General features: G+C 32.4%; 1 protein-coding gene across 1 annotated transcript in view; it reads right to left on the bottom strand.

Annotated features, from left to right (window-relative positions):
- Positions 1-8,329: 8,329 nt before the first annotated feature.
- LOC139492907 (transformation/transcription domain-associated protein-like) overlaps positions 8,330-20,028 on the bottom strand; it is an 85,613-nt gene continuing 73,914 nt past the window's right edge. Inside the window, exons 79-90 of the mRNA XM_071281059.1 lie at positions 19,441-19,616; positions 16,907-17,006; positions 16,520-16,727; positions 16,058-16,147; positions 15,556-15,649; positions 15,050-15,157; positions 14,615-14,839; positions 13,997-14,212; positions 13,447-13,588; positions 12,969-13,165; positions 12,583-12,688; positions 8,330-8,568 (exon numbers count right to left, since the gene is read on the bottom strand). Coding sequence (XP_071137160.1) covers positions 8,459-8,568; positions 12,583-12,688; positions 12,969-13,165; positions 13,447-13,588; positions 13,997-14,212; positions 14,615-14,839; positions 15,050-15,157; positions 15,556-15,649; positions 16,058-16,147; positions 16,520-16,727; positions 16,907-17,006; positions 19,441-19,616 — 1,772 coding nt within the window. The 3' untranslated portion in view covers positions 8,330-8,458. The remainder of the gene's footprint in view (positions 8,569-12,582; positions 12,689-12,968; positions 13,166-13,446; positions 13,589-13,996; positions 14,213-14,614; positions 14,840-15,049; positions 15,158-15,555; positions 15,650-16,057; positions 16,148-16,519; positions 16,728-16,906; positions 17,007-19,440; positions 19,617-20,028) is intronic.

Raw genomic sequence — 20,028 nt, 5'->3', positions numbered from 1 at the left:
TGTAGTAATGACATAAGGAACATATCCGATATCATCTGTGAAAAGGTTATCACATAACGGTTAACCAACTCATGATGTTCGTAAAATTTACGAAGGGATGTTTTCAACTTTTTGGAACTCTTGGTTTAATACCTTCCTTGTGAGTTGCAATCCTCTATCAAGGAAATCATGATAGGAAATACAAGCCCGGGAATATCGTATCAATTAGGAGATTATACTCCGTAAGCAGGCGCTGCTGGAATGTAAAAAAGAGACTGGCACAGGAATCTGCAATGTTACATTATCCTTTGGCTTCACTTGGCATAATTATGTTTCAGACAAATATTCTCTTGTTTGTCAGTAACTTTATTATTACATTTCCAATTTTGTAAGCACATGATAAATAATATATATGTATTGGACCTATAAAAGATACACTTACAATCATTGTATTTATAATGAGTTAATTTATATCGTATTTGCAATGTGACATTGATTGGAATTGTTCATTATCCGAGGGTTTTTTTTCGTAGACAGGATGCATGCATCTTTACACCGTTGCCCCTACCAAAATTGTTTAATTTACCAGATGCTCATTTCGAAAGTCTCTTTAGTTGCTAGAGGCCAACATATTTAAATATCTAAAATCAAATACAGATGTTGAGGAAAGTATCAAACCCAAAAGGAACATAAAGAATAAGAGTTTGTTGTGCATGAGGGAGCTTTATTTCTTAACTTGAAATAGTTTCTAAAGCTATATAACGGCAATATTAATCAAACTATGTCCGTATTTTCTTTGCAGTACAGTATTAAAAGATAGTAATATTTTCAGTTTGTGAGGCGTATTCTTAATAAGTCCATTTTGAAAGATGAACAGATTTTTTGCATCTGCTTTCATCTTAACATTTGTCACTAATGATTTTACATGTTTGGAAAGAGGAGCTTCAAAGTATGGTGTATTGTACTGTTAGTGTAAAATTTTCGCAAAATATTTATTTTCCCTTATTTCACGATTAACATAGAAATGTAATCATTTCCGACATTTAAAATATTAAATTTCGTGTACTAGAAAGATGCATAGAAAAAATCTTTTTCAACATGAAATAGATAAACAACATAACTTATTAAAATGGGAGAACTATCTTCATTACGAAAAGAAACACGTCCTGTATTCAAATATACAAACTCCTTATACTGTTAGATGCAAAGTTATGAGGTAAAAATACAAAATTTGATTGCAGTTTGCCCAGGATAAGAGTTTCGACATTGTACTTACTGTTTCAGGTGAATCACTGATAATTGTAGTCTTAGTTATTGAATACATGTAATAAGAAAAGATTGTTGCTTTGATATTCAGTGTATAATAAAGTCTCACTAAATATATCTCTATTTGTTAAGATTTTTCAAGATTTTGTTAACTTTTATCATTCATCTTTCTGAATAAATAACAGCCATATCTAAACTGAAAATCTTAAGTAATAGGTGAACTATCAAACATCTTACAATGTTGTGATCCATAATTTAGTGTTGAGCTGTGTAATGGAGTGTCTGCCTAACTACGTTATCTACTATAAAAAAAAAAAGAAGATGTGGTATGATTGTCAATTGGACAACTATCCACAAAAGACCAAAATGACACAAACATTAACAACTATAGGTCACCGTACCTTCAACAATGAGCAAAGCCCATACCGCATAGTCAGCTATCGAAGGCCCCGATAAGACAATGTAAAACAATTCAAACGAGAAAACTAACGGCCTTGTATGTTTTTGTCAATGTAATTGACATTTTAGAGAATGTAATTCCAATTTTATTTTTAAATCTCCACCTGGTTCCAATCTTTCAACAATAAAAACATGATGTGACTGTGAAATTGAACTTACCTGTTCAGTTGAGAGTTTTGAAAAATGCAAAGAAAAACATTACCATAGCTGTATTTGACAAAATCTTCAGAATTGCATGTTCTCATTGCTTTTAAAAGATAGACGAAAGATACCAGATGAAAAGTCAAACTCATAAATCGAAAATAAACTGACAACGCCATGGCTTACAATGGAAAAGACAAACAGACAAATAAAAGTACACAGGACACAACATAGAAAACTACAAAATAAGCAACACGAACCCCACCTAATACAAAGGGTGATCTCAGGTGCTCAACATGTGGCACCCGTCGTGTTGCTCATGTTATAACAAATCCGGTAAATAGTCTACTTCAGTAGGTCACATTCATGAAAGGAAACGGGGTTGTAGTTATAACGTAAGGAACATATCCGATATCATCTATGAAATGGTTATTTCATAATAGTCTACCAATTCGTGATGGCGTCCGTAAAATTTACGAAAGGATGATTTCAACTTCACCTCCCTGTGAGCAGCAACCCTCTATCGAGAAAATCATGATAGGAAGTACAAGCACATGAAAATCGTATCAATTGGAAGATATATACCCCATATGCAGGCGCTGCTGGAATGTTGGTACTTTAAAATAAGAAATGGAAAGTTCACAATTGGAAAGCTATTATCAACTCTTTTGTCGTAAAGTTTTGTTTTCAACCGACCCTCATTGTCAATTTTAGATGTAAGTCAAGATATGAGGCCGACTTAACTGTGTCTGTTGTATCCTTTATCTCTAGTTCGGATAGAAAGAATTATTAAAAGGGATAGATGCGTTCAAAATAGTCACAAAATTTTGAATTATTCAGTGAGAGAACATCATCTTGAAACTTGAAAGTAAAGTTAAAGGATATTGCTAACTTCTTATCTTTCTTCCCAAGAAGTTCCTGTATGAAGTCAGCCTCATAATAATAAAGAAATAAGTCGGCAAGAAGAGGGGCACAATTTGTTCCCATTGGAATGCCGACAGTCTGTTGAAAAACAAGTCCTCCGAACATAACAAATGTTGTCAATCAAGGAATCAAGCATTTTGATGTCAGTTTCAGAGATTTTTTTGTTTAAATGAGAGTGATCCTTTACAAAGTAGTATGTATCCCTCCCTAAGACAAGATACTTGTACCTTAGTTAGCCATTCTTTTTTATGAAACAACCAATACCAACTCTTTCAATTTGTCTCTTAGTTTGGAAGGTGGAATACTTGTGTAAAGTGTAGAAAAGTCAAATGTTTTAATACTATTGCAAGGTGAAAGATACTAGTAGTCAGATTGTATGTACTCTAGATTTTTAGATTTTTTAGTATCCACATCTGATTCACGTCACCTCTAGAATAGGCAGTTTCACAATAACTTTGACGCCCTGTTTTGATTGCTGATAGAATAGATGTTAATAATTTAGAAAGAGGTTTCAATGAGAACTTGGAAGACCTAGCAATATACCGATGTGTGTAAGGACACTTATGTAGTGTAGGTACCCAATAATGATGAAAGATCCAGTTCTGCATCTTTGCCTGAAAAGAAACATAAAACAGACCTTACTGTGCTCTTTGGTAAGTGTAGGGAGGGTATATGTTGAGTTTCCAAGCGAATTGTCAATACCTTATTCGTTTATCAAGCAGTTAATGTAATTAGTTTTACACACAAACACGATGTTGTTTGGGGCTTTATCTGAGGGAATAATAACATATTTGTCATGGAGGTAGGATAAGTGTTTTACAATATTTGGGTCTTTAAAGTGCTCGTGCACTTTATTTGGCTTTTTTCAGGTTTTTTTCATGAATGCATCACTGGCGAGTCTTTCATGAAAAATAAATATGTTTCTGGTGTACACAATTTTTAAACTGGTATTTATGATTAGTGTGTATGACTATATGTATGGTCATTTTGAAATACGTTCTTCGCAGTATTGATTGAGAATTCAGTAATTTATAAAAGCAATCCAATATAAAAGTCAGATATATGAACGGTTCATATAAAAAAGTTGAAACCAATTTCCAAATTCCCATCAAAGAATTATTTCTGACAGATGCAATTAGACAAAATCAAATTTGAATATTTGGTAAGGATTCTGCAATGAATATTTTTCCCTCTGGAATTTGAGAAATAGATTGCCAATATATGCTTTTCCTTGTATAAAAATAATCTGTTTGCTATTTCTTCAACTAAAATGAAAAATTTGAATTGTACCTTTCAGTTGATATATTATGAGTTTGGATAGACACTTAAAATGAAATTTGCTATGGTAAAGTTACCTAGTTGACATATCTGATATTGCTCCTTTTCAGAGTTTAAGAGACTTCCTCAGATTCTGTTTGTTACCTTGATTTACCTCTTCTTTGTCTATTTACACATTTGAACATTGGTAAACTACTGTCACCTTAATTGATCCCAAATTTTTTTTGTAGCAGTTCATTGTTGCTGCAATTTCATTGTTTTCCTCCCAAAGCTGATGTATTCAGCTAGGTTTTTTTTGGTTCGTGACGACAATTTGTTTTCACTTAATTGATGTTTGACATTGGACAGTGGTATATTACTGTTGCCTTTATTTAGTATATGGTCATTGTGATGCCTTTTTTGTTTAGTATAGTCATTGTGACTTAGATGGAGAGTAATCTCATTGGCATTCATAACACATCACCATTACTGATGAAAGTTATTCCAGATATGTGTGATGTGAGCATTATAAAAGGTACCTAACATTTATCTCAATATGTAGACGCTTCCTTTGATAGATGAACACTGCTGATCTAACAAGTAATGTTAATTTTCATGAAAAAAAATATATAGATGTAAAGACCAGATGCTCCGCAGGGCGCAGCTTTATACGACCGCAGAGGTTGAACCCTGAACAGTTGGGGCAAGTATGGACACAACATTCAAGCTGGATTCAGCTCTAAATTTGGATTGTGATTAAATAGTTGACACAGCATAGGTTTCTGACACAGAATGAATGTGGTCTAATGAACTTAAAAATTTTGTTTTGCCTTTGAGCAATTCACTATGCTGTTGAATATTAATCCTCTCAAAAAATGTTTGAAGAAATTTTCCTTTTATTTATAATTTCAAATGAGAAAAATTGAACCCCCCCCCCTCCGCTTTATTTTTTTCACATCCCCCTCTCATTTATTCCAAACCTGATCTCAATTTCAAATTGAATGGTAAAGATTGTTTTAATTTATCAGTTGGTAGTAAAAGTGAATATACATTGTATATTGTATAAAACAATGATTTAAGTTGATTCAACTACCTATTCTGAACAAAGAAAGATAACTCCAATTGAAATTCTTGCTATTGCACAATATTGTGCAATGAGATAGTTCTTGCTATTGCACAATACTGTGCAATTGAAAATACTTGCTATTGCACAATACTGTGCAATTGAAGATTTCTTGCTATTGCGCAATACTGTGAAATTGAAGATTTCTTGTTATTGCTGAGTACTGTGCAACAATACTTAATATAATAATATAAGTTCCTGATTTGGACCAACTTGAAAACTGGGCCCATAATCAAAAATCTAAGTACATGTTTGGATTCAGCATATCAAAGAACCCCCAAGAATTCATTTTTTGTTAAAATTAAACTAAGTTTAATTTTGGACCCTTTGGACTTTTATGTAGACCAATTTGAAAACAGGACCAAAAATTAAGAATCTACATACACAGTTAGATTTGGCATATCAAAGAACCCCATTTATTCAATTTTAGATGAAATCAAACAAAGTTTGATTTGGACCCCAATTTGGACCAACTTGAAAACTGGGCCAATAATCAAAAATCTAAGTACATTTGTAGATTCAGAATATCAAAGAACCCTAAGGATTCAATTTTTGTCAAAATCAAACTAAGTTTAATTTTGGACCCTTTGGACCTTAATGTAGACCAATTTGAAAACAGGACCAAAAATTAAAAATCTACATACAGTTAGATTCAGCATATCAAAGAACCCCAATTATTCAATTTTTGATGAAATCAAACAAAGTTTAATTTTGGACCCTTTGGGCCCCTTATTCCTAAACTGTTAGGACCAAAACTCCCAAAATCAATATCAACTTTCCTTTTATGGTCATAAACCTTGTATTTAAATTTCATAGATTTCTATTAACTTATACTAAAGTTATGGTGTGAAAACCAAGAAAAATGCTTATTTGGACCCCTTTTTGGCCCCTAATTCCTAAACTGTAAGGACCAAATCTCCCAAAATCAATCCCAACCTTCTTTTTTGTGGTCATAAACCTTGTGTATAAATTTCATAGATTTCTATTTACTTATACTAAAGTTATGGTGCGAAAACCAAGAAAAATGCTTATTTGGACCCCTTTTTGGCCCCTAATTCCTAAACTGTAAGAACCAAAACTCCCAAAATCAATCACAACCTTCCTTTTGTGGTCATAAACCTTGTGTCAAAATTTCATAGATTTATATTAACTTAAACTAAAGTTAGTGTGCGAAAAACAAGAAAATGCTTATTTGGGCCCTTTTTGGCCCCTAACTCCTAAAATGTTGGGGTCAAAACTCCCAAAATCAATACCAACCTTCCTTTTGTGGTCACAAACCTTGTGTTAAAATTTCATAGATTTCTATTCACTTTTACTAAAGAAAGAGTGCGAAAACTAAAAGACGACGCAGACAACGACACCAATATACGACGAAAAATTTTTCAAATTTTGCGGTCGTATAAAAAACAGAAAAAATATAACATAATTTTTTCATTTTGATATTTTATTGCATCAAAGTGAACAGGTGTTACACTGAAACAATATAATTGCCCAATTGTATTTATACCTAGACACAAGGTTAGTTATAGCAAAAAGTTTCTTAATTTATTCATTCATTTGCAGATTCCATTTCTATAGTGTATCATTCATATTAAAACAGATGTCTTTTTTCCATAAGGAGCTGCCTACAAATATACAAAATGTCAAATACTGATCCATTATACATTTAAAGACCCTGTAAAAATTTATAATCTGCTTTTGAAATACTTGATCATTAAAAAGTAAATAAAACAAATTTCTTATTAATGAAAAAGCTTTCAACTTAGATTCACCAATTGATATTCAAGTTTGGTCAATATGAAATTATCAGTAATTTCTTATTCAAAACATATGACCTATTTCTCTAGCATGATACTTTCTAAGAATCAAATAATTATAAATTCATTCACACAAAATTGCATTACCTTTTAAAGGAAAATTACTTTTGTAAAAGACAGGTATCACATTCAAAAACATTTCATATCATCTTAAAAGTATATACATAAACAACAATTTTTATGCAAACATGGTGAATGGAAAAACATCCATACCTTTCTTCAAAACAAATATATGATTAATATACAAATGAAAAAATATACTATGTATAATTAACTTTGAATATATATGTGATGAGAACTAAAATAATTTAATTGAAGTGTGTCTTATAAAAGTTAACAAGACAATGTAATATTTACAAAAAAGGATATATACAAATTTTAAACCAATGGTTTAAATTTCATTATATGATAACTGAGCCTCGATAACTTGAAAAGAATAGCACATCTTTTTAAATCACAATTAAGAGTGAAAAACATGCATATTTTTCTATCTGAACTTCCTCTTGATTTTTTTTAATTTAAAGCATTTAATTTGATCAATCTAAATCTTTATATAAAAGTATTTTATGATTTGAATACATACAGGCTGATAAAATACACAATTATATAAAAAGCACCATCTTTGAATTACCAATTTATTAGACTGCCAAGACTAAAAAAAAATATCAAATTTATGCACATCACTGTATTCATTTCTTGTGCTTGAACCAAAGAATAGGGAGTGACAATTTTTCCATAATCTTAGATATTTATAATTAAATTATATTGATTTTTTTGATACAATCATCTTTAAGTATACTTCATTCATAAATACAATAGTTGATCAGATCATTAACATACATTTTAACAAAATGATAAAAAAAACAAAAACACTATTTACATAAAATGCCTAACTCACATTTTGATAAAGAATATTTCTGTTCAGATGTGAACATTTGCCATAACAATAATGTATATCAAGTATCCATATTAAAACAACCATTACAATCCAATCAAAGAGATTCAGACCTTCTATAATACAAGTATCTACATATTTACAACCTGTGCTTTACAAGGTATATGTTGATTGGCTTAAAAATGTTAGTCAGAAAAAATAGTTCAGACTGTCAAAACTGAAATCTGTGTTTCAAATTGCAATTGACCCTAAGATTTAGCTAGGTATCTATTTACATAATTTACATCATATTGAAGCATGATATGGATATGTTACGATGTTTTCTATTGAATCATGTGTTATTTAACAATTACAGCAGGATATGAAATCTGGCCCACTAACCATACAGTATTACTTGTAATATGTTTTCCTGAAGTAGCTCAACCATATGTGTAAGTTTGTGATGTAGATAATGTTTTCAAGTTTTCTCAAATCTACAACAGCTAACATGCTGTTAAGTTTCTTCAGCTAGCCTTTTCATTTAATCAAATAATAAATGACAATTTCATTCTGCAAGAAAATCAATTCCTGGTCAATATTATTAGTTCTATCAAGTTCTTATAGCCATGGATGCCAGGCAGGGTCCATCCTACATAAATTATCATGGCTGTTTGCTGCTGCTACTAATGTACTGACTCTACTTTCTGCTCCTTCAAATGTTGCTAAATCTAGAAATAAAAAATGTCATTAATCAGAATTTTCTTCATATATGAAAGAAAAAATAGGATATGGTGTATCAAATCATGACACTGCAAGTTCATGATTGCTGTTAGAATCAGTTTAAGCAGATTTATTTGATAGATGTTGATCATGCTGTTTGCATCGCTAATATAAACAACAGTAAACATTTAAAGATCTATAAAGTAATAAGAGAAAATCGTACTACCGCAAAATCTCATGCAATATGATATATCTTGAGAGAAATTTTAAATATTTAAACTACTCTGCTTGAATAGCATTTTCAATTTTTTTAAAATAAATAAAACTAGAGGCTCTAAAGAGCCTGTGTCGCTCACCTTGGTCTATGTGCATATTAAACAAAGGACACAAATGGATTCATGACAAAATTGTATTTTGGTGATGGTGATGTGTTTGAAGTTCTTACTTTACTGAATGATTTTGCTTCTTACAATTATATCTATAATGAACTTTGCTTATTAGTAACAGAGAACTATATTTGGTAAAAATTTACATAAATTTACCAAATTAATGAAAATTGTTAAAAATTGACTATAAAGGGCAATAACTCCTTAATGGGTCAATTGACCATTTAGGTCATGTTGACTTATTTGTAGATCTTACTTTGCTGAACATTATTGCTGTTTACAGTTTATCGCTATCTATAATAGTATTCAAGATAACCAAAAACGGCAAAATTTCTTTAAAAATTACCAATTGGAGGGCAGCAACCCAACAACCAGTTGTCCAATTCATCTGAAAAATTCAGGGCAGATAGATATTGACTTGATTAACAATTTAACTTCTTGTCAGATTTGCTCTAGATGCTTTGGTTTCATAGTTATAAGCCAGAAACTGCATTTTACCCCTATGTTCTATTTTTAGCCGTGGCGGCCATCTTGGTTGAATGGCCAGGTCATCGGACACATTTTTCAAACTAGATACCCCAAAGATGATTATGGCCTAGTAGTTTCAGTGGAGATTTTGTAAAAGATTACTTAGATTTATGAAAAATGGTTAAAAATTGACTATAAAGGGCAATAACTCCTAAAGGGGTCAACTGACCATTTTGGTCATGTTGACTTATTTGTAGATCTTACTTTGCTGAACATTATTGCTGTTTACAATTTATCTCTATCTATAATAATATTCAAGATAATAACAAACAACAGCAAAATTTCCTCAAAATTACCAATTCAGGGGCAGCAACCCAACAACCGATTGACCGATTCATCTGAAAATTTCAGGGCAGATGGATCTTGACCTGATAAACATTTATATCCCCATGTCAGATTTCCTCAAAATGCTTTGATTTTTGAGTTATAAGTCAAAAACTGCATTTTACCCCTATGTTCTATTTTTAGCGGTGGCGGCCATCTTGGTTGGTTGACCAGGTCACGCCACACATTTTTTAAACAAGATACCCCAAAGATGATTGTGGCCAAGTTTGAATTAATTTGGCCCAGTAGTTTCAGAGGAGAAGATTTTTGTAAAAGATTACTTTAATTTACGAAAAATGGTTAAAAATTGACTATAAAGGGCAATAACTCCTAAACGGGTCAACTGACCATTTTGGTCATGTTGACTTATTTGTAGATCTTACTTTGCTGAACATTATTGCTGTTTACAGTTTATCTCTATCTATAATAATATTCAAGATAATAACCAAAAACAGCAAAATTTCCTCAAAATTACCAATTCAGGGGCAGCAACCCAACAACCCATTGACCGATTGATCTGAAAATTTCAGGGAAGATAGATCTTGACCTGATAAACATTTTTATCTCATGTCAGATTTCCTCAAAATGCTTTGGTTTTTGAGTTATAAGCCAAAAACTGCATTTTACCCCTATGTTCTATTTTTAGCGGTGGCGGCCATCTTGGTTGGTTGACCAGGTCACGCCACACATTTTTTAAACTAGATACCCCAAAGATGATTGTGGCCAAGTTTGAATTAATTTGGCCCAGTAGTTTCAGAGGAGAAGATTTTTGTAAAAGATTACTTTAATTTACGAAAAATGGTTAAAAATTGACTATAAAGGGCAATAACTCCTAAACGGGTCAACTGACCATTTTGGTCATGTTGACTTATTTGTAGATCTTACTTTGCTGAACATTATTGCTGTTTACAGTTTATCTCTATCTATAATAATATTCAAGATAATAACCAAAAACAGCAAAATTTCCTCAAAATTACCAATTCAGGGGCAGCAACCCAACAACCGATTGACCGATTGATCTGAAAATTTCACAGGAGATAGATCTTGACCTGATAAACATGTTTACCCCATGTCAGATTTGCTCTAAATGCTTTGGTTTTTGAGTTATAAGCCAAAAACTGCATTTTACCCCTATGTTCTATTTTTAGCCGTGGCGGCCATCTTGGTTGGTTGACCGGGTCACGCCACACATTTTTTAAACTAGATACCCCAATGATGATTGTGGCTAAGTTTGGTTTGATTTGGCCCAGTAGTTTCAGAGGAGAAGATTTTTGAAAAAGTTAACGACGACGACGACGACGGACGACGGACGACGGACGACGGACGACGGACGACGGACGCCAAGTGATGAGAAAAGCTCACTTGGCCCTTCGGGCCAGGTGAGCTAAAAATCTAACTAGAGGCTCTAAAGAGCCTGTGTCGCTCACCTTGGTATATTTAAATTAAACAAAGGAAGCAGACAGTTCATGACAAAATTGTGTTTAGGTGATTGTGAACATCTTACTTTACTGAACATTCTTGCTGCTTACAATTATCTCTATCTATAATGAACTTGTCCGTGTAGTTTCAGTGGAAAATGTTAGTAAAAATTTACAAATTTTATGAAAATTGTTAAAAATTGATTATAAAGGACAATAACTTCTTAGGGGGTCAATTGACCATTTTGGTCATTTTGACTTATTTTTTAGTCTTAAATTGCTGTACATTATTGCTGTTTACAATTTATCTCTATCTATAATAATATTCAAGATAATAACCCAAAACAGCAAAATTTCCTTAAAATTACTAATTTAGGGGCAGCAACCTAATAACGATTTGTCCGATTCATCTAAAAATTTCAGGGCAGATAGATCTTGACCAGATAAACAATTTTACCCCATGTCAGATTTGCTCTAAATGCTTTGGTTTTTTAGTTATAAGCCAAAAACTGCTTTTTACTCCTATTTTCTATTTTTATCCGTAGCGGCCATCTTGGTTGGTTTGCCCGGTCACAAAACACAATTTTTAAACTAGATAGCCTAATAATGATTCTGGCTAGCCTAATAATGATTCTGGCTATGTTTGGTAAAATTTGGCCCTATGGTTTCAGAGGAGAAGAATTTTGTTAAAGTTAACAAAGATTTAAGAAAAATTGTTAAAAATTGACTATAAAAGGCAATAACTCCTAAAGGGTCAACTGACCATTTTGATCCTGTTGACTTATTTGTAAATCTTACTTTGCTGAACATTTTTGCTGTTTACAGTTTATCTCTATCCATAATAATATTCAAGATGATATCCAAAAACAGCAAAATTTCCTTAAAATTACCAATTCAGGGGCAGCAACCCAACAACAGGTTGTCCCATTCATCTTAAAATTTCAGGGCAGATAGATCTTGACCAGATAAATAATTTTACCCCTTGTCAGATTTGCTCTAAATGCTTTGGTTTTTGAGTAATAACCAAAAAGTGCATTTAACCTCCATGTTCTATTTTTAGCCATGGCCGCCATCTTGGTTGGTTGGCCGGGTCAAAAAACACAAATTTTAAACTAGATACATCAATGATGATTGTGGCCAAGTTTGGTTTAATTTGGCCCAGTAGTTTCAGAGGAGAAGATTTTTGTAAAAGTTAATGACGACAGACGACGGACGCCGGACGCCAAGTGATGAGAAAAGCTCACTTGGCCTTTTAGGCCAGGTGAGCTAAAAATGGAGAAATATTGTATCACACTCAATACAGTGGTAGAATCTGTATTGATATACTGAAGACAACATTAAAATATATTTAATAGTGACCACTTACTATGAAGTCTTGTTGTGATAGCTGATACTGCTTTATTCACCATTGTTATAAGTTGTTCTCCCTCCATATCAGTAGGTTCTGCTCCTGGTTGTAATTCTTCCTGTTTCTGAAAATAGGTTACCATACTATAGTATAAAATTTATTTAAAACAGGGCTTCCTGAAAAAATTCCAACACACTCATGTCTTACTATTCCCTAATAATTAACATTTAATAAACTATTTCAATAAATAAAAGTAGAATTGGGAGGAAATCTGCACTGAGACTTAAAAGCAAATGTTATAAATTTAGTTTCTCAGATCATAAATCTTAACTTCCCTCCATCAAATCCTATGTGAGTCTTTATTTTTCAATTTTCAATTTGCATGTGAATAATTTCTTATCTACCTTTTTATGCCAAGTTATATATTCATCTCTGAGGATAGCTTTCAGAAAACTTGGTAATTTATATTGTGGTTGCACCAAACATCTAGCTGCTGCCACCATTGATGCTGTAAGGGGCCCTATTACTCCTATTGTTGTAAGGAACTCCGCTATGTTAGGTGTCAATCTGAACGGAACTGGTCTATTGGCATCAAGCTCTCCTAAAATAATAAAGAACAAATTTTACCAGTATAACTTAGCATAAAGAATCCAACAAGTACTACAACATACTATATTTTTCATTGTTGATTAAATTTTCAAGCTCAAAAATCTATGAAAAATGTATTTCAGGCTGTTTGACATATTAAAGTTTAATTATGATGATTCCATAAAACAACACAAACATTTGTTCACAAATCAAATAATTTACATTTGCATTAAAAATTTCACATCATTCCCTTTTTAAAGTTTAGTTTACAGCTTTCTGTGTAAATATATGTACCTGTTTGATCATCTATGTCAAATTTGAAGTATGAGATATTGAGGTAACCACAGTCCTGGTGTAGATACATCATATCAGGGTTCATACGGGTCAGATGGAGGACAAACTCAGCAAAACCCATCAATGCTAGGTGTAGTGTCAACTAGAAATAAATAAAATAGAATAAGATTAACTTTTAAATGCTAGGTGTAGTGTCAACTATGGATAAAACAGAATACGATTAACTTTTAGTATAATGACAAAACTGCTAAGTGGCTCTTGATCTAGTTCATTAAGAAGTGATTGTGCTTTAAAGTTTTTTAATGATAAAATAATGTGTGGAAACAAAATTCAACTATGCTTGAAAGGTGACTAGCAACATCAACTTCAGACATGGTAAAATATTTTTATCTTTTTAATTTCATTTTTTTCTTTGATTGCCATATAAACACATCTTTTGATGTAATTGAATCTTGAAATATCACCATGTCATCATAAAGCTTATCATTATTGAAAAGACCAGTTACTCATTATCTGTTTGACAATCAAGGTTATTTTTTTAAAATCTTACCGTTTTTCTAAATGTCCAGTAGTCTGTTGCTGTCAAGAAGGTATGAACTGCCCATTCCTTCAGTAAACCTCGAGGTACCATGTTGTTCTGGACCTCCTTCAAAACATCTCTGAGAACCTGATGGCTAGCCTGTGAACCTCTAGCCTGAACTGTTGCTAATCGTTCATAGTAACGAGCTATTGGGGAGTCATGTTCTATTCCTCTCTTTGCACATCTCTGCAAAACAATATTATAAATTATGTAATTATAAATCTTATACTACGTTCCAATTATAGGAATGTTATATGTTATACTGAATCTAAATAGGAGAAATGGTCTTATGTTGCATGTCAGTGCTTTAAATCAATGAGCCTTCGGAAGCAAGATTAACTTTTACCAGTCTCATTTGTGGTGACATGGCTACAATTCTGAGTACACTGAAATACAATAATCCTCTTGGTGTAACCTTTTATAACACTTATTGGGATTCATACATCATATAAATACACTTATGCTGAATTACCTGTTATGTATAAATTTAAGCAACACACAACTACTAGAATATCTATTCATATGCATTATACAGGGTCACGGATCACTGATTACATGTTCAAATACAAAATACAAATGTGTAATTACCTGTTTATATACATCCAACAGAGATACAGATGCAGGATTATCTTCTACCAGTCTCATCTGTGGGGAGATGGCTACTACTCTTGGTACAGTAAAATACAACAATCGTCTAGACGTTTCCTTCTGTTTAGTCAGGAAATGATTGAGCATTCTGAGTAACTGTAGAACTCTTTCCTCTCTTCTAGATTCTGTCAGACAGGCATCATTTACCACTAAGTAGGGATAAATCTGTAAAACATAATACAATTAGTTACTATAATCATTACACTTTAGATTAAACTTACATATGTTTAATGACATATCATCACCTCTCATTCAAACATTTCAAAATCGTACTAGAATTATGACTTTACAATAAATCTTTGATGAAGCAGTTCAACTTTTATTTCACTTTACAATGTAAATAACAAAGTCTGCAGTACCCAATTAAAGATTTACCTTTCCATTATGTCCTCTGATATATAGTCTTCTAGCTGCAGTGTTGTGTTTCTGTACTATTTCTACACGTGGCATAAATCTGGCTATCCTAACATAGTAATGACTATGCTGTAAACATATGTATAAAAGAATTAATTGATATTTACGGAGGGAAAAGATCAGCAAAATACAAGACATAATTTCTTATATTAGCAAACTGATTTCTATAAATGTTCACAAATAAATAATCAAACCTAAGAATACTACTATAGCAGTAAAAGTCATGATTGATTGTTTTTCTTTATTTTCACTTAATTTAATCTATAAGTACAGAGGCTATTATAGTGGCTATTAGTATACAGTAGTGCTTTACCTTAATGGTATTTTCTTCCCCATCTTGTCATCAATGTACATAAGATCAAAATGATTAACCCCATAGACGACTAATTGTAATCTCTTGACCCTAAGGTAACCTTTATGTGACAATTTACATCGATTTAAGTGATGTCCAATATCTGTTTATTTACCTTTGGAAGAAGGAATTCACCAGGTAGCTCTACCTCAGCAGTGTGTTGTGAAAAATTACTTAGAAATCTGCATTTTTCTTCAATCAAAAAAGATCTGTAATGTAAATTTGGTTATGTTCAACAATATAGCTCTACAAAAAAAATACAGTATATCATTGATAATAGTCATTTATAAAATATATAATATAATATGTCAGAGTTATTTCTATTTTTTATACATATGTATACATTTTGTGAAATAAACCAGATTGCATATAATGTTTCACACTCACATTTTTGCATTATAACTCCAATTTTCTTTCATAACTATCTTTTTATTTCCAGAGCCTATCATGAACAAAATTGTAAACAACAACCTATCCTAAATCCAAGATATAATATTGAAAGCACTTTCATAGTATAAAAGCATTCAAATAATATTTACATGTTAATGTTAAATGAGTTATACATGTGTATTATTATTCAATAAAATTGAGAATGCCTTTATATAAACAGTACTTACTTTGGAAGAAGTTTTGTTTTGGCTTCTAATATCTTTATCCATTTCTTCAGTTTGTTAATCAAATTGTGAAGCTTTGTAGATCCAGGGACACTGGAAATAAATCAAACTCATGGATATATACAGGATCTATAGTTTGGAAGCCTTGATATTGTAAAAGGAACATCTCTGGTGGAAATATGTCTATTCTTATTTTTATATAAAATCTTATTCTATCAACGTATTCTGTGTGTATATGATTTATTTAATAGTGTTATTATTTATTATTTCCAGAAATCTGTTAAAAATCTGCTAAGTGTTTATAATGCGTTATAAGGAGTCTTTTTAAGAATTTTACTTTGGCAAATGCTAACTTCCTCATATCAATTTACTTTTAATCCAGAGTGATAAAAGCATGCCGCTAAATAGATCTAGATAATAAGTTTGGTTTTTAAAAATTCCCCTCTTTGTAATCAAGATAAATACCTAAAATCAAAGTCAGTAGTGAACTGGCTCTTCATTTTCTGGAAGACTGGATCTTGTGCTGTAGCCTGTGCTCTCCTTGCTAGGCTCTCTGAAGCAGCACTGGAGAATGTTGTAGTCACACTTGACACGTTTTCTATCCCAACACCAAATGTACTCACTAATTTCTTCACAAAGTTCAATGTATGGGGAGTGATTGTAGCATCAGCAACTATAATAAAAATAATACTTTTTTTATTAAAAAGATTATTACAAGATATATAGACCATTAAATCAACTTCTTATTATTTAAGAGAAAAATTTGTCTAATAAATATTTTTTTGACGTAACAACATGATAAATGCATGAAAATACCAAAGTTAACTTTGTGTCTAAGATGAAGTAACAAACCTGCTCCTCTGTTTTCAAAAGCTACAGCATAACATTTGGCTAGTCCTTGTTTTAACTGCCTCAGAACTTCTTCATACCAATTTTCTCTAAACCATACCATCTGTAAATAAGAAAACAATGGGTAAGTAGATTAAAGATTAAGGTAAAAAAAACTAGAGGCTCTAAAGAGCCTGTGTCGCTCACCTTGGTCTATGTGCATATTAAACAAAGGACACAAATGGATTCATGACAAAATTGTATTTTGGTGATGGTGATGTGTTTGAAGTTCTTTCTTTACTGAACGATTTTGCTTCTTACAATTATATCTATAATGAACTTTGCCCATTAGTAACAGAGAACTATATTTGGTAAAAATTTACATAAATTTACCAAATTAATGAAAATTGTTAAAAATTGACTATAAAGGGCAATAACTCCTTAAGGGGTCAACTGACCATTTTGGTCATGTTGACTTATTTGTAGATCTTACTTTGCTGAACATTATTGCTGTTTACAATTTATCTCTATCTATAATAATATTCAAGATAATAACCAACAAGAATGTGTCCTCAGTACCTGAATGCCCCACTCGCACTATCATTTTCTATGTTCAGTGGACCGTGAAATTGGGGTAAAATCTCTAATTTGGCATTAAAATTAGAAAGATCATATCATAGGGAACATGTGTACCAAGTTTGAAGTCGATTGGACTTCAACTTCATCAAAAACTACCTCGACCAAAAACTTTAACCTGAAGCGGGACAGACGGACGGACGAACGAACAGACGGACGGACGAACAGACAGACAGACGGACGGACGCACAGACCAGAAAACATAATGCCCCTCTACTATCGTAGGTGGGGCATAAAAACAGCAAAATTTCCTCAAAATTACCAACTCAGGGGCAGCAACCCAACAACCGATTGACCGATTCATCTGAAAATTTCAGGGCAGATAGATCTTGACCTGATAAACATTTTTATTCCATGTCAGATTTCCTCAAAATGCTTTGGTTTTTGAGTTATAAGCCAAAAACTGCATTTTACCCCTATGTTCTATTTTTAGCGGTGGCGGCCATCTTGGTTGGTTGACCAGGTCATGCCACACATTTTTTAAACTAGATACCCCAAAGATGATTGTGGCCAAGTTTGGATTAATTTGGCCCAGTAGTTTCAGAGGAAAAGATTTTTGTAAAAGATTACTTTAATTTACGAAAAATGGTTAAAAATTGACTATAAAGGGCCATTACTCCTAAACGGGTCAACTGACCATTTTGGTCATGTTGACTTATTTGTAGATCTTACTTTGCTGAACATTATTGCTGTTTACAGTTTATCTCTATCTATAATAATATTCAAGATAATAACCAAAAACAGCAAAATTTCCTCAAAATTACCAATTCAGGGGCAGCAACCCAACAACCGATTGACCGATTCATCTGAAAATTTCAGGGCAGATAGATCTTGACCTGATAAACATTTTTACCCCATGTCAGATTTCCTCAAAATGCTTTGGTTTTTGAGTTATAAGCCAAAAACTGCATTTTACCCCTTTGTTCTATTTTTAGCCGTGGCGGCCATCTTGGTTGGTTGACCAGGTCACGCCACACATTTTTTAAACTAAATACCCCAAAGATGATTGTGGCCAAGTTTGGATTAATTTGGCCCAGTAGTTTCAGAGGAGAAGATTTTTGTAAAAGATTACTTTAATTAACGAAAAATGGTTAAAAATTGACTATAAAGGGCAATAACTCCTAAACGGGTCAACTGACCATTTTGGTCATGTTGACTTATTTGTAGATCTTACTTTGCTGAACATTATTGCTGTTTACAGTTTACCTCTATCTATAATAATATTCAAGATAATAACCAAAAACAGCAAAATTTCCTCAAAATTACCAATTCAGGGGCAGCAACCCAACAACCGATTGACCGATTTTCTGAAAATTTCAGGGCAGATAGATCTTGACCTGATAAACATTTTTACCCCATGTCAGATTTGCTCTAAATGCTTTGGTTTTTGAGTTATAAGCCAAAAACTGCATTTTACCCCTATGTTCTATTTTTAGCCGTGGCGGCCATCTTGGTTGGTTGACCGGGTCACGCCACACATTTTTTAAACTAGATACCCCAATGATGATTGTGGCCAAGTTTGGTTTGATTTGGCCCAGTAGTTTCAGAGGAGAAGATTTTTGTAAAAGTTAACGACGACGGACGACGGACGACGACGGACGACGGACGCCAAGTGATGAGAATAGCTCACTTGGCCCTTCGGGCCAGGTGAGCTAATGAACAAAATTTAAGTACAAAAGGCAAAAATGTTGTCTTTCCTTATTTACCTTGCATGATTTTTATTACCTTCCTTGGTACCCTCTTATTTTTCATACAGAAAACATCATGGTTAACTTTAGCACACTGCTTTATTACTTTTTTTCTCTCCAGAAAGAAAACCAAATTATATTTACATGGCTTGTTTCACTTATTAAAGTTTTCCCTTCATATTCTGGTGCTTCTGTAGAGAAAAGATTCCCCTGAGAAGTGTAACAGTACAATACCTGATCAACAATTCCCTCCAGGGAGTTGAGTATAGTAGGATGTAGCTCCCTCTGCATGTGCATGATTTTACTACACCTCCACATAGGAGCAGGTGCTCTGATTGGTCCAGCATCACCAGTTAGAGATTGTCCTGGTTGCTTTCCTTGGGAGGATAATGATGAATCAGAGGTGTCACCTGACAAAATATTTAAATTGATAAAAATCCAAATCTAGGTTAACCTGTTTTAAAATACTACAAAACATTACAAACATATAAGGTATGTTTTATACTTTTCAAAATAGAAAAAAAATGGTTAGTTAACTAGAGAAGCAAATTTTACAAGTAACAATTTTTTATTTTTTTTAACTCAAAAACATTTTACATTCTTTAAAATATTCTAGTTTTCTTTTCTTTAATAACAAGTGAAACTGTGAGCTACTGCTCACTGATGATACCCCCGCCGCAAGTGGATAATATTAATAGTGTAAAAATATGCAAGTGTTCGGTAAACAGGAAGTTGTCGAGTGATGAATCTGAAAACGTATCACACAGTATAGCTGACTTATATAAATCCTGAAACCAAATTTCAGAAATCCTTGTATTGTAG

Source organism: Mytilus edulis, chromosome 1, assembly GCF_963676685.1.
Source record: "Mytilus edulis chromosome 1, xbMytEdul2.2, whole genome shotgun sequence".
Taxonomy (NCBI): domain Eukaryota; kingdom Metazoa; phylum Mollusca; class Bivalvia; order Mytilida; family Mytilidae; genus Mytilus; species Mytilus edulis.
This window is presented reverse-complemented; position numbering and strand designations above follow the sequence as displayed.